At 34.4% G+C, this 15,796-nt stretch overlaps 1 protein-coding gene across 1 annotated transcript; it reads left to right on the top strand.

The window, feature by feature from the left end:
• The first annotated feature begins 1,403 nt into the window (after positions 1-1,403).
• On the top strand, positions 1,404-14,253 carry LOC134803513 (pyrimidodiazepine synthase-like). The gene is made up of 6 exons (XM_063776311.1): positions 1,404-1,608; positions 8,233-8,403; positions 9,768-9,934; positions 10,562-10,664; positions 11,968-12,101; positions 13,284-14,253. Exons 1-6 carry the CDS (start codon positions 1,581-1,583, stop codon positions 13,401-13,403), a joined length of 723 nt encoding a protein of 240 aa, XP_063632381.1. The 5' UTR covers positions 1,404-1,580; the 3' UTR covers positions 13,404-14,253.
• The last annotated feature ends 1,543 nt before the right edge of the window (positions 14,254-15,796 follow it).

Below are 15,796 nucleotides of genomic sequence, written 5' to 3'. Positions count from 1 at the left end.
GACGTCATCTCGTTCACGGACAGGGTTGTCTGTGTTTGTTCTTGTACTTGTGTGAATATAGTTTTTGCTAGTGTTTGATAATTTTGTCGTGTGCGTGTGTAGCGACGCATGCTAAAAATGCATTAGTGTTAACATTATTTGTGTGCGTTACCTCGTCCCCCGCGCCAAAAACGACAGAATTTTTCAGATAGAAATTAGTGCGCGTCTCTACTCCATAGATATTTACTCCGAGTTAACCGTAATCCATACGTCCTCACCAAAGAGTTTGGAGATTTAAAAAAATATATATTTCGCCACTAAACATTTATTACGTCCAAAAAATATTATTACACGATATAAAGTAGCTATTTATTTGTTATTATATAAATAAAATGCTAAATAATACGATACATCACCAAAAAACTTTTTAAGTATTTGGCTGAATGGAACTATCATTGCCATGTTGGCTGTCGTAACCAGAAAAAATGAAAAATTAAAAAGTAAAACCGGCTCTCGGTGATTTTCACTTAAAATTTACATGTATCTAAATAATTCATCTTAAATTGCAACCGCGTGAGAGTTTTTGTACAAAATGAGCTATTGTGATATTTTTTTGTAATGTGTTATCATCCCAAATCGTAATATATGGTGCTGAATTAACAATATCATTCGGATTCAAGGGAAATTCGTAATTGTGAGTATGTAAACAATGTCTACCACCCTACCACCATCTAATTTATGACGTCACAAATGGCGTGCGAGGCGTTTACGCGCGAGGTTTAAACTAGCTATAATAAAATGCATTTATTTATATTAAATCTTATGAGTATAGCTGAAATATTGTGTTTTTCGGAACCAATACAAGTGTACCGACAATATTAAAAGGGAATTCAAAATTTGTCATCAGGCCAATTATTAAAATTGAGATTTTACTTACTAATTTCTATAAAAACTAAGGAACATTGAGATGACAATATAATAAAAACATCTTTATCTTTTTTAAACCCTGTTGAAACTTAAATTCAAAGCTACTAGTTTTGTTCATGTGCTACCATTTTCTCCGAAAGTAGTAGGATTCTAAAAAGCTGGCAGCACCAAATTTGCGTTTTGATATTGCACTGGAGTAATCATGAAGTAATATTTAAGTACGGTGTTTTACCCACCGATTTCCGATTAATAATATTTATGAAAAATCAGAGATTACTAAATAATTCAACAAATAAATAAAAAGAATTGAGATTAATAATTAGTTAGAATATTTACATAGGAATATTGTATTATTTCTAGTATAAAAGGTGGCTTTAATAATGTAAATAATGTAAGGGAAAAACAAGTATTAAATATCAAAAAATCATCAAAACATTAATCACAAGTGGTCTTCTGTATCGGCAGTCCAATTAAATTGAAATGTAACACTACACTGTACAATCAAATGAATGTTTTGACGTATCCAATTTGGTAGCATAAAACATAATCGGGTCAACCATGATGTCATATCATTAGCTTAATTTTAAAAGTGACGTACCATTTCTACACGAAATTCGGTGGACCGAGCACCTATTTATTGTATTTAGTTATTTTTGTTCGTCTAGTGTATAAAAATGTCGTACTTTCAATCGAGATACTCTGGTAAGTAGGTTTTCTTTTCGTTTTATGTATTTTAACGTGAAGGTTAAATGGAATTACCAATTGTTTTCTTGTTTATTTAGGTGATTACCGGTAGTCATGGTTATTAAATGTGGTTAATCAATTAATGCAAATATTTAACAAGAAATGTGATAATTTAACCTAATATTTGTTATGTGTTTGATTATATTGCAGTTATTTTTAATTACTTAACGGATTTTTTAATAATGTTTATGACTTTTTAAATGGAGGGGTTTTTGAGACTACCTTCAAATATCTTGCATATTGATTTTTTTTAAATAAATACGACACACCTAAAGTAAGTCACCGTTACCCTTTTTTATTGATTAGTTATTTAATTATTTTCACATTTAATACATTTAAAAAACAGTTTCTATGATATCTGTACTTATTTATTCTGTTTTATGCTATTACCTGCTATTACTATGGAACGAACCAGCTGTAAAAAGATGACGTCACCCTAGATGACGTTTTGTTGATATCAAAAAGAAGTACCTGTACATTGTTCACCTTATCACAATGGATTAAGGTTCATAATTGTAAACAGATCTTTGGATTGTTTTTAATTAAAATAATGTACAATCCTAGAAGTACTTACACAATTTTTTAATACTGTTTATTTATGCGAAAACAAATGGTGTTATCATCATATTCTGCTATTTAACAATAAACTATATGCAGATTACTTAAAATACTAGCAATAACCCTTATACCATTAAAAAAACCAGAGCGGCTACCGCGAAAACCGAAATTCGCAAATTGCGGGGATCTTTCTCTTTTACTCCAATGAAGGCGTAATAAGAGTGACAGAGAAAAATGCCCGCAATTTGCGAACTTCGATTTTCGCGGTTATAGCTCTGAGTCTACTCAAACGGGCAGGTATAGGTAGGTCACATCGATCAACGGCACAGTGTAGAAGTGACGTAACCGAAGAAACGCAAAATCTCCTTGACCTGAAACATATTTGGTTTGTTTATGTTACTAGGTAACTGCATGCCTCAGTGCAGTCGTTAAACTGTTTCTAGCTCAAAGCTCTTGAATCGAGAGACTGAAATGGTTCTTGAGAAATTTGTGTGAGCAATTAATATTTTTAAGTGATCAATTTGCTTGCATTTTTTGCCTACTCAAAGAGATTTCAATGGAGTTTTATTTTGACAAAAAAAAACAAGTATAAACTAGGTGTTAAACATTACCCAATTAACAAACGTTTAATAATTAATTATATGAGGTTTCCCCTTCGCCTAACTGTGGTAAATGAGCGTTTCTTTTATTTTTTGCCATTTTTATATATTGTCACCTTTTGTGCCACTTTTGTGTTATTTCTAGTCAGGATTTTTCAAAATTTCCTTTTTGTTACCGCCATACAAAGTATATGGGGAAATGGTAACACAATAGGAAAAAAACTCTGGGACATTTTTTATCCCATTAGGATCGAAAGAGCTCGTGATTCTGAGTAGAAATAACACAAAAGTGGCAAAAAAGGTCACAATATATAAAAATGGCAAAAAATAAAAGAAACGTCCAAATAAGTTATTGACCGAATAGCTACCGCATATCAATAGGCTACATTCCTACTAGTCAAATCAGCTTCTTTTTTAGAACTCTCAAAACGATTTTTTAGTATGGAATTTATATGAAAACGAATATAGTGACGTCACGGTAAACTCGCCTACTTTTTATATTTCAATCCGATTTATTAAATACAAATTGTGTTTAAAAATAGCTGCTATCTATGTTTTTCTAATAATTATCTGGTGCTTTATTTCGTGCACGGTTTGAAATAATTTATTTTAAATACAGGAAACATTACGTAATTAAGTTTAATAAAAGCAAAATTATAGCAGACAGCTTCCCCTTTTTATTATAACTATCCACATATAAATAGCATAGTAATATACCGAATCATACAAATGCCAAATTACCTGCCAGTATGGGTTACCATATTCATTCTATACATAGGTCAAATTATCCAGTTGATGGTAGGTACTCACAAGAAGTAATAGATATATTAGATAACCACATCCTTCCATTTAGTCCCACGAAAATTGCAACCCACAGCATAATATTCTTTACGAAATACGAAAAATACGAAAGAAGAAAATAAGTCAACCTCTATTCGTATCTGATTATAAATATTATAAGAAAATAATATTATTAGCATAAATCAAGGGTTTCGTAAATACGAGTAGATCATTAATCAAATCGCATGCCATTTAAACCGGCCTTTAAGCAACAAATAAGCGTAAATTATACTTTAAACAACTTTGATTTGGTCATCTTTTGCGTTGTCTTTAAGTTAAATGTTAAACTTGCGACCCGTCCCGGCTTCGCACGGGTAGTGCAACCAATGTACACAAAACCTTAACAAATTATACATCTAAACCTTCATCAAGAATCACTCTATTGATAGGTGAAAACGGCATGAAAATCCGTTCAGTAGTTTTTGAGTTTATCGCAAACATACAAACAGACAGACGCGGCGGGGGACCTTGTCTTATAACTAGCGACCCGCCCTGGCTTCGCACGGGTTAACAAATTATAACCTTCCTCAAAAACCACTCTATTGATAGGTGAAAACCGCATGAAAATCCGTTCAGTAGTTTTTGAATTTATCGCGAACAAACATACAAACACACAAATAGAAAGACGCGGCGGGGGACTTTGTTTTATAAGGTTAAGTACGTCTACCATCAGTTTTGACATTGACATATACGCTCACGTCTACGTAACTTACTTTCTATGCATCTCGCTCGTACTCGCATATGCGAGCAATAGTGCAAGCGAGATGTACAGAAAGTAAATTACGTAGACGTGAGCGTTATGTCAATGTTAAAACTGATGGTAGAGGCTCTGGTGTAGTGATATGTAGCGTCGGGTCGTCTTTTAGTTAAATGTTGTCAGGACCTTGTAAGTATAAGTATTACGTCATTGTATACAGTTATTAGAGGCCGCTACACCACTGCTTTAATATGGAGCTTGAGAGCAACGGACTGGAACTGTTTTTGAAATGATAAAGTAAATAAAGATTTACTAACAGTTGGACCTAAAAAATTAGGTTCCCCATCGTGTTAACTGTTTACGTTTTAGTAGTCCATTAAAACAAGTAGAGTACCTACTTGTTAAGTAGTGTTAAGTATCTTATCTAGCCGTGCCAATGACACTAATTGTATGGATGTAAAGTAGACATTACCTACATTAATATGTGGTTATTTGTGCATCAAGAGAGTGAAGTTAGGTTTTGCTGTAAATGCTGATTTATAGTCCCAGGGAAGTTAATGATTATTTAATAGAATCTGAAGCGTAGCGATGGATTCTTAGACGCGAGGTGCGGAAAATCTTTGGTCTCGTGTGGCATATACAATTTTTAACTTCAGCAGTGACATTTATATTTAAGAGGGAAAAATAATGAAAGAAAAGCTCATTTAATTATATTTATAAATAACGCAAAAAACAACATCAGGCCCAGTCCTATTCCGATGCCGATTCCAACTGCAACTGAGACTGCGACAATGACTGCGACTACGATGGAGACTGTGACTGCGATTACGACTGCGATTGCGACTCCGACTGCGACTGCGATTCCGACTGCGACTGTCCAGTATAGATTCCGATTCCCACTCTCCTTCCCAATTCCTTGATGAAATAACATTCTAATTTCGAAGTCACTTTTATACACTCTCACAATCACAGCAAAATCGATTTTGCTCACTTTTTTAAAGCAGTTATGTACCATTGTTCAAGCTGCTGAGGTAAAAATGATTTGGTACTTTTATTTGCGTCTTTTAAAAGCTTGTTCGCAATCTTTTGCGGTGTGGTAATTCCGTTTTTTGGCTGAGAGAAACGTAGGAATTATATAACATAAATAAAGTAAATGGACTTGCCAAGTTGAGACTTGTTATTGACTAGGCATTGTGATGGTTTAAAATACTAATTTTATAGTATAGTAGGTAGGTAGATAAGTAGCTTCGAATGTTTTTTTTTTTTTTCATTTAATTGTTACTAAAATATTGTTTAATAGGTATGTCTCAATACAATCTCTACCATATAATTGCTCCATACCATGTGCAGTCACCACACGGAATCGTTATGGCAATTAGGGTTTTTGCAATATAGGAAATTCTATAGCGTAAGTATTGAACAACCAATTTAGCTAGGACCCTAAATGGTTCAACAATCGCGGAGCGTGATTGTACATAGTTGGTCATATAATTAATAGGGGTTTATACATAGAAGTGCTTGAATTGGATGGGTGACATCTTAAAGAGATGTGTCATTTTAAACGTCAAACTTCTATGAAATTAGAACTTGTAAATAACACTTGCACTGCGTGGGTTCTCAAAATCGCTGCAGACAGTGCAGACTTTTCTTGCTCTAACTCTACGTAGTTTTACTAACTTGCGGTAACCGCGCATCAAGTGCACCGCATTACGAAATTTATGACTTATGAGCTTATAATATAACACTCGAATGTATTTCCAGTTCTCGACCCATTTAGCGGGGCACCGGGCGATCCGCACAATTTCGACATCTGTGTTTAGTTTGTATTGATTTATAACACTTGTTTACTGATGTCGGTTATGATTATATGAGTAGAATAACTTAAGAATAGGAATGGTTTATTTGGTACCGTAAAACGGGGTGACTAGGTTTCGCGGGGAGAGGTGGGTTATGAATGGGGAGAGAAGGTTTGAGAGGGGGCTGAGAAGGGATTTTAAGGCTACTGCTACAAAAATAATGTATTCCAATTTAAAATGGAGCTATAGTAATACGCATAATAAAAAAAAATCGATCCAACTATCTTCCAAAATCACCTTTGTATGAAAACCCCTCTCACCCCAAATACGAGGCACTACGGGGTGAGGTGGGTTTTCCTCTTTATCGTCAAAGTTATGAAATGGAACTACCCAAAATAAAATAAAAACTAAAATACAAACGTCCGGAATTCCGGAACACTTATTATATACACCATTCACTTTTCATATGTAAAAATAAAATGTTATCGAGGTTTGAATTTCGGTTTTGACCCTACTCACCCCATTTTACGGTATTAAACTAAAATTTAAGTAACTTAACCTACAAATAGGTAGATCTTATTCTAATACATTCGAAAACCAAAATGAATGCCGCTCAGCATTTGTCGATGGCTAAATAGTTATTTGTACAACAAGAGATCAAAGTTTGATATTTCTTCGAGTGTTTATTTTGAGTCCCGTGCAAGCGAAAGATTCTATAATAGATTCACGAGCGTAGCGAGTGAATCTAATTTAGAATCTTGAGCGTAGTAAGGGATTCAAAAGCGCACGAGATGTAAATAACTTTGATCTCGTGTAGTACACAAAAATTTTCACCCTAAGCAGTGAGAACATACCTAGAGGGACAGAGATAATAGAACCCAAGTATCGAACTTGTATTAGACCCCGCATGTTGAAATGACATTTGACTATAAAGGTCACTTGAATGTCATTTTGTCTCACTCAGTGAGCAAAATCGCATTTTGCTCACTGAATGAGACAACTCAGTGAGCAAAATCGCATTTTGCTCACTGAGTGAGACAAAATGACTCAGTGAGCAAAATCGCATTTTGCTCACTGTTTTTGAGAAGCAAAGTACCCTTGTTCGAGCTGCTGAGGTGAAAAGATACTTGGCCATGGCGCTAGTTTCAGGGCGACCGGAAAAAAACACAATAAAATATGAAATAAAACAAAGAAAAGCCAAAAAAAAACAAAAAAGAGCTATAGTATCGATGTTAAAATAACATTCAATTAAGCCAGGATGAATGCTCATTCGTTGAGTAATGTAATTAAAGAAATAAAATATAATATACGATTTATGCACTCACAAGTTATTGATAACTTTGTTATTTAATGATAACTTTGTTTTCCGCTTAGGTACTGCTCCTACACTAACTACTTTAGATTCGAAATTATTTTATTAAGGTAGGGTAAAAAAAGTTAGATTGAGTACGGTTATGACTAATTTTTGTATGTTAACATTGACTCCATTATCGTGCTACTTAAACTCCGAAGTCTCCGAAGCCTCATTATTGCCGATGGCTGATAAGGCCGCGTAAGCTAAATGCCGTGGCGGTGGGCTTGGACACTTTTTCTTTAATACATATATGACATCTATTTCAGTTTAAATCTATAATTTATAGTTATCTATCACTGCTAGACAGTTCGAAAGAGCTGTTAAACAAACATGTTTAAAGCTAACAATATCCTAGCAAAAAACATATTGAAATTCGTCTTATTACAAAACTTGAAATAACATCTCATGCGCTCATGCGTGAATGTCGGTATTTATGTTAAGCGTTCAGTCTAAACGACAACGAATTACCTCGAGTACCTACTTCATTTTATGCAAAATCTAAATTTTCCACTCAAATGTACCTACGTATGTGCTACTTCACGTTACGCCAATATTACTTACTATAGAATAATTGTAGGTACATGCATGCATGTCTTATTATAATAAGTACTATTTTTAGTTGGTTTTAGGTACACAAAATCATTAATTACTTTTTAACAAAATTTAGTATAGAATAGAATAAACAACTAGTAGAATTAAGGACTGATATATGTAAAAATTTCCATTTGTATCTTCCAGGTTCAGCGCCACCTCCACCTTTAGGCGACAAGCTTCGTCTCTACCATGTAGATATGAACCCTTACGGCCACAGAGTCCTGCTCATTCTGGAGGCTAAGAAAACTAAATACGAGGTTTACAAGCTAGATCCACTGAGGCTGCCTGACTGGTTCAGAACTGCTAATCCTAGATGTAAGTTGTTATACCTATTATGTAACTGTACATAATTAGGCATTAAAACATTCGTGTGATCCTATTAAGAAACTCACTAACGTTCATTTCTTAAACCCACACTCGTATTTTGATGCCTCTCATTATGTAGCAGTCACATAAACTACTATTGTGCTATGAAACCTCTACGGCCGTAGAAGAAATAGTTAATTGTCTTGTCGCTCATGTCAATGTCATTCAATAAAATAACGTAAACATTATAAATAATGAATATATAAAATAAGTACTAAGTAAAGATATATAGATAACATGACTCAGGAATTCGTGATAAACACACAATTAAAAGCCCTTACCGGGATTTGAACCCGTAGTATTTATTCGAATTCGTAGGCGTTACCGACACCGAGGTTAAGTTTATTAATTTTCATACACTACTTTTGTTTTTTTGCGTCTGTACGACCTTTACGGCAATCAATATTAAAATTAAATTATATATCATTTATTATCAGGCAACTAAGACTCATAGATACATACCTTCACAAACTAACATAAGTAATAAGTACATGCGATAATAAAAATCTTAAGAGCCAACGGGAGTGGTCATTTCTCCATACAAACGTACTCCTCTTTTTCCTCCGTGGTTTTTGAAGCTAGAGCAATGTTTTTTTCAACACAGATTAATATTGTCAATATCTGTGTCGGACCGTTTTGATATTTTTGTTTTTTAAGGCGCTAGAGCCCTTCAAAAATGGCCAAAATGGCCTAATTGACTATGCCGCAATGAGAGGCGTGGCATTCAAAACTGTTATCAATTGGCCAAAAAAGCAAAACGGTCCGACACAGATAATTTCATAATCATTTAGATTTCCAAATTTGGTTACGATTGGTTAAGTTTTGGAGGAGGAAACAGAGGAGTACAAAACCTCGATTTTTGAGATTTTTACGCAGGATTTTTCGCCTTGTCCTTATCGCACTACTTTTAGGTGCCGCTTCCGTTAGCGAGACGGGTATATTTACCTAAAATATTTTAAACTCAGCTCCTGTTTCGTCTTAAAAGATACAAATTATTTCGGTAACAGTTTTCTGTTGTGTCGCGTGTTCCGGTGTAGGATTCGGCAGATTCCCACGGAACCACCGAAATACCACTCCCTTCGGCCAGAAGTCCGCGCTCGCGATGGTTCCCAGCAGCGTCTGCGGCACGCAGGCCACGAACGAGCTGATGTGGAATATTTATTTATTTATTTAACATTTTAAATCAGGCAACAAGGCCTATATTACAAATACCTTACAGACTAACATATATGCATACCCATATTTATAAACTTAAGCCAGAAGGTGGATATTGACCCCAGTAGCCAGTAATCCTTGATTATTCTTTATTCCAGTGAAAATACCAGTGCTGGAAATTCCCACCGACCAAGGGGACAAGTTTTTGTTCGAGAGTGTGGTGATATGCGACTACTTGGACGAGAAATACGGACGGGGGCAGTTGCACTCCCGGGACCCTTACGTTAAGGCGCAGGACAGGCTGCTGATTGAGAGGTTTAATGAGGTACTTACCTAATATTTTACAGGCTCTGGATTTACTTTTATTTCAAAAAACTTATTTTTGGCTGAAGGCAGCTGTATTCCGTACAAAAATTAATTGGGTTAGCGCATTATATTTATATTACATTATTTTTAAAACGATTAGACACGTCAGTCCCGTTTAGATATTGCTAAAATTCAATGGATTATGGTGGAAAATATTTCCCTGTACATATATGGTAGGCCTGAGTTACCTTAGTAGCTTAGATAGTAGAGAAGTGAAAAGGTAACAAAGACCAAAAGACAAAGTTCGTATTTCGCCAGAGGTAATGAATTTTTCTAAAACTACACTCTGTATCTTTAGGTATTTAAATAAAAGTAAACAAAATCTACCCTCAAATGGCTCCTTAAGCCAGCTGAGGGTTGATGAGATGAAAACATTACATGATAGAGATAGAGATCTTCAAATAATGTAGGTTAAGGTCAGGTCGTTCAGTGACAGATCCAGGTGGTTTTGTATTTGGTCGGTTAACCAATAAATGTTAACTACCCGAAAAATTACAAATTGTTTGTTTACTTTTATTTAAATACCTAAAGATACAGAGTAAACATTGCGGATCTATATCTAAAATTTATTGTTTTTATTTTTAAGCTTATAAAAGGCAGTCTAGAGTGCTTCGACACAAACTTCGCCTACGGCAGTGAACAGATCGTGCAAACCTTAGATATCTTCGAAAAGGAACTCACTGCGAGAGGTATGTCAACTCTATCTAGGCATTTAGTTTTAATTAACTATAAGAAAACATTTATGTAATTCCTCTGTTCTCATAAGTATTTTTTTGATTTGAGTATCGTCACAAAAAAATAATAATAATAATAACGAAATAAAGAAACAAAAAACTCGAACTCTAATTGATAGACCCTGACCAGTGACCACGCTAACTTTTCACAAACTTGGCAGTAAAAATGCATACATAATGCCTATAAGCTTTTACTTAGCACTTGGCACGAAAACCTAGCGTGGTCAATGCTTTACCGAGGCTATGACCACTGCTATTTTATATTTTTATACGAGTAAGCCTAAAGTTTCGCACTGCTGGGCAAAGGCCTCCCTTCTCCCTTTATACATAATAAAATAATTAAGATACTCAATTTCTAACCATCGTAGGAGTGTTACCGCATTCTAATAGCCCATTATAATTCCCGACAGCCGCAGGCAGGCAGGGTTTTTTTCACAATCCATAACTCCCGCGGGAACAATATAGGCCTTTGTCCTTCAATACACCTGCATGAAATAAGGTATTTTTTGAGCAAGTGTGATGAAAATTAGATTTTTGTACCCAAAAGGTACAATAGGGACTCTTATGGCGCTATTCTGCACTGCACCTACTCAAGGAACAAACGATCCCCACCTAGCCGACCTATACCTACCTACATCCACCTGTATTTGTACCGACTACTGTGCTTTAGAGTCTATATATTTATTTATGTATTATAATATGTAAGTATTTATTCATAAACATGTCTCAGATTTCTTATTTTGTTAATAAATTACCGTGTCAACCGCACATTCTGTTGTATTCTGCTTCGGTTTTGTTTTTATGTTCTGTGTTGTTTTGTGTTTGTTTTACGTGTCAATGGGTACACTGAAAATCAGCGTCGTAACACTACTCATGTGCTGCGACACATGCTGAGTGTTATCCTTTTTGGAACCTCTCGCAACACTGTAACTTCAAATTTACCTAGACTTAAGCCTATTTTAATGTTGTTGTGTATGTGTGTTTCCAATAAAAGCATCATTCATTCATTCATTCATTCATAATCTATCTGCATGTTTTATAAGGCTTACATGGTACAATACAATACAAAGATATGGAGTAACAAACATAAAAAAAAAAACATACAACCGAATTGATAACCTCCTTCTTTGAGATTTGGAAGTCGGTTAAAAATACTCTTTATTGTACACCTCAATAAAAGAGAACAACACAAAAGAAAACAGAAACACAAGCAGAGATACACAACAGGTAATATATCCTGTTCTAAAAACTGTTTCAGGTACAAATTATTTCGGTGGCGACCGTCCCGGCATGCTGGACTACATGATCTGGCCGTGGGTCGAGCGCCTGTATCTGCTGCGATGCATCAACGAGAAGAAGTTCGACGAGAAACGATCCCTTTTCCCTAACTTTGTAAGCACAATATAAGCATAAATGAGACGTTTCACGGGACAAGGTACCTTATGGCGGCTGGCGCTTACGTCGCATAGTACCGCAATAGTATTATTGGAGCGGCGTTAATAAATTGTATTTAAGCGGCGTTAATAATATTTAGCGTAAGCGCCAACCGCCATATGGTACCTTTATCCGCGGAACATTAGAAATAAACCATACTTATAAAAATAGTTAATTGCGCCATAAGGGAGCAAAATAACATAATTACGGCGTGGGCGTACATTGAATCCTTAACGAAATGAAGGACTATAATAGCAGGGAAGAAACGTGCCACTTTGATCCCTCCTAGCAGGGAATAAAAAGTTGTTTTCCGAATAGGTGATGTGAAAAGACACATCACAAAAAGAGGCCATTATTGTATATCTGACGTTAACTGTCGATACTGTCATTAAATATATAATTTTAAACTATTGTATTTTCTTCCAAATTAAGTATTAAAATGTGACTTCACCGACCGCAAAGATACCTAAAGTCTATTTCAATAGAACTTGCTAACTATGTAAACAAACAACGTAACTTTGTTTTATCACTGTTTCTCTTTGAATTTTTACACCACCTCATCAAATACCATTGAAACCATACACATATACACTATTGAAACGGTCCGTTCCGTAAAATACATAAATATATAACTGTATCTTGGATATTCAATTAAAAGTTTAAAATGGGTTCATAAGTTAGGTTATGAGGACCTGATGGAATGACGGTTTTGTTTCTTTTAAATTCTACAATTGCCTATGATGGGTAGTGTTGTGACTAAAGTTTGTGATATAAACCCGCTACACACTACCCAACCCATGATCTGTACCTACCGCCGCGGTTATAAAATACATCAATACATCATTCTTAAGTACTAATTTGTCTTCTGATCGTGATTAAACAAATTAAAAATATGTAACTACTTGTTTTTTACTTTTGGTATTTTATTATTCGATATGGTTTGACATTAGTAAAGTAGTAAGTAGGAGTCTTGCCCATCACTAGTAAATTCATCATTCAGAGACAATTTCAATATGGCGGTTTTTGTTTACATAGTTAGCAAGTTCTATTGAAATAGACTTTACCTATCTTTGGCGTTATTTATAACCAAGTCGCTGATAATGCTTATACTTATGTATCTCCAAACCTTTCTTTTTTCAGGCCGATTGGGGCGACCAAATGCAGTTGGATGAAGTGGTGAAAAAGCATGCCAACTCTCCAGCCGAATACTTCGACTACTACAAAAACGCCAGGACACATTCAATGGGATATTATCTTTAAGAAAATAGACTTCAAAGCATAGAAAAAGACAAACGTTTCACTAGAAAAGTTATAAAAAAAGTGAAAATGTAGGATCTTTTTCTCAAGCTGTCCCATCTTTGGTTGGTATTTTACCTGTCAAATTTCTTGGTGTGCATTTATTCTCACTCTCTCACTAAGCGAAATGTGAGACGTAAAAACATATTGCACAAAGAAATTGACCAGGTGTAATACCACCCTTATACATGATATCAAGCTTGTATAAAAATCCTTGGCATAAATTATCGAAATATCAAAGTTTTTTTGTAAAAGAGTTGGCACAAACGCTTCAGGATATGATTATATACGGGCTTCAGCTAATATTTTAGTAAAATGTACATGATTTTTCGTTTGGGAATGGAGAGAAATGTACTTCGGTCTTAGAAGTATTTTTTCAATGAAAGCGCTTATGTATGTATCACAATTTTTGTAAAAATAATTAGTCAATTTTAAGGTTTTTGTGGGGGGTCTTTAGCCTCCAGCACGTCAAATATAAGAATATTTGAGTTTTACTCTGCACTCAAATTGTATAAATAAGCGCGTAGGTGAAATACAATAAGTATAATGATTATGTATGAAGTACAAACATTAACTTAAAAAACATATTTTTTTAAGTTATTACTTTTTACCATTTGACCTCGCCGTATTGGATAATTAAACTCAGCAGATGGCCAGATGCAGTTATTTATTTTAGTATTTTATTTTGTCTTAGTACACGGGTTTGAGATTTTTGAAAATATTGTTTATGTTTATTTTTCATACATTTGTTGCTAAAGTTATTTTTGTCCGTCCCTTTAGTTACTTTTATAAAATATATATTTTTTGATGTTGCCGTTAAGTTATTAAATAGGTATAAAACATATCATTCAAGTCATAAGCTTGTTGCAAAACATAAATACATTAATATAGTCTGGCAAGCCATTTCCATCAGTAGAAAAAAGGAAAGGCGACAAATTAAAAAATATCGCTCATTTTTCTACTGACAAAGTTGTTTGACAGACTATATATAGTTGATCAAGCAGATCATGTCAGTAAAAAAAGGCGGCAAATTTGAAAAATGTAGGCGCGAAGGGATATCTGGGATATCGTCTCATAGAAAATTTTAATTTAGCGAAAAAATCGCTCCTTTTTCTACTGACAAAGTTGTTTGACATACTATATATATTATAGTGCCCTACCTATGTAGTAGGTAGTAGGTATTTCCAAGTGCTGCAGCGTCAGCTAGGTACCACATAATTTATAGCATTTTGGTGCATTTAAAAACAGAAAAATTACATTTATAATGGTATTGTACTTAATATTTATTTAATAAATTGGTGGGTATGGTATTAAGATAATATACTAAGTATATTATTTCACTTGTTACCATACCATCAAGTTGTTACCACTGGTATTAGTAACAGCTAGGATTATGTCCCCATGTTTCTAATTAAATAGTAACTTTGGGAATAATAATTCGCTGATGTTACTATTAAGTAATACTAAAATAAGACGGTGGTAACGTAACGGCGGGAATAACGTTTTTATCTTTTTATTAAAATAAAGATCTGTTTAAAAAATTTAATACTCTTTTGATCACAAATTAAAATTGATTTGAGAATTTTTGGCGTATAAATTATATGTTTAATATAATAGTTTGAAGGTTTAATTAAAGGTGAAAAAATAATTCTTTCGATATTTTTGCTTTTAAATTAATCACTAAGATAGCTGCAACTTAGTGCTTATGTATTTGTAATTAAAGTAAAATAATGTGTAAAAGTTCATTTCTGTAATGTTAGCGGTTAGATTAAGAATAAATAAAACATTATTACCGAATATCATTTATTCTATTTTATAAATCACTACTTATAAAACAAAGTCCCCCGCCGCGTCTCTGTTTGTGTGTTTGTATGTTTGCGATAAACTCAAAAACTACTGGACGGATTTTCATGCGGTTTTCACCTATGAATAGAGTGATTCTTGAGGAAGGTTTAGGTGTATAATTTGTTAACCCGTGCGAAGTCGGGGCGGGGTGGCTAGTTTTAAATATAAATAAAAAAGTTCTAACCATGTTCTAACCATTTAAAAAAAAATGTTTGTTATCGTTGGTTTTCCGCTCCTAAAGGCCGTAACACACTATCGCACCGCACCAAGGTAGTTGTGCGACGCACCGATAACTACCGTTTCTGAACGAATATTTGCGTTTTGATACTGCTCTTATAGTGGTATACACACTATCGCACCGCACAAAAGTCATTGTGCGACGCACCCATAAGTAAGAGCGAGAAAGCGATATCTCTTTCTCGCAAATATTCGTTCAGAAACGGTAGTTCACAATTTGGAATGCTTTTGCATGGCTTTTGAATACGTGTGACATTGATTCCCGAACGAACTCT

This window comes from Cydia splendana, chromosome 26, assembly GCF_910591565.1.
Source record: "Cydia splendana chromosome 26, ilCydSple1.2, whole genome shotgun sequence".
Taxonomy (NCBI): Eukaryota; Metazoa; Arthropoda; class Insecta; order Lepidoptera; family Tortricidae; genus Cydia; species Cydia splendana.
The sequence above is the reverse complement of the archived record's forward strand: the minus strand, read 5'-3'. Positions and strand labels throughout refer to the sequence as shown.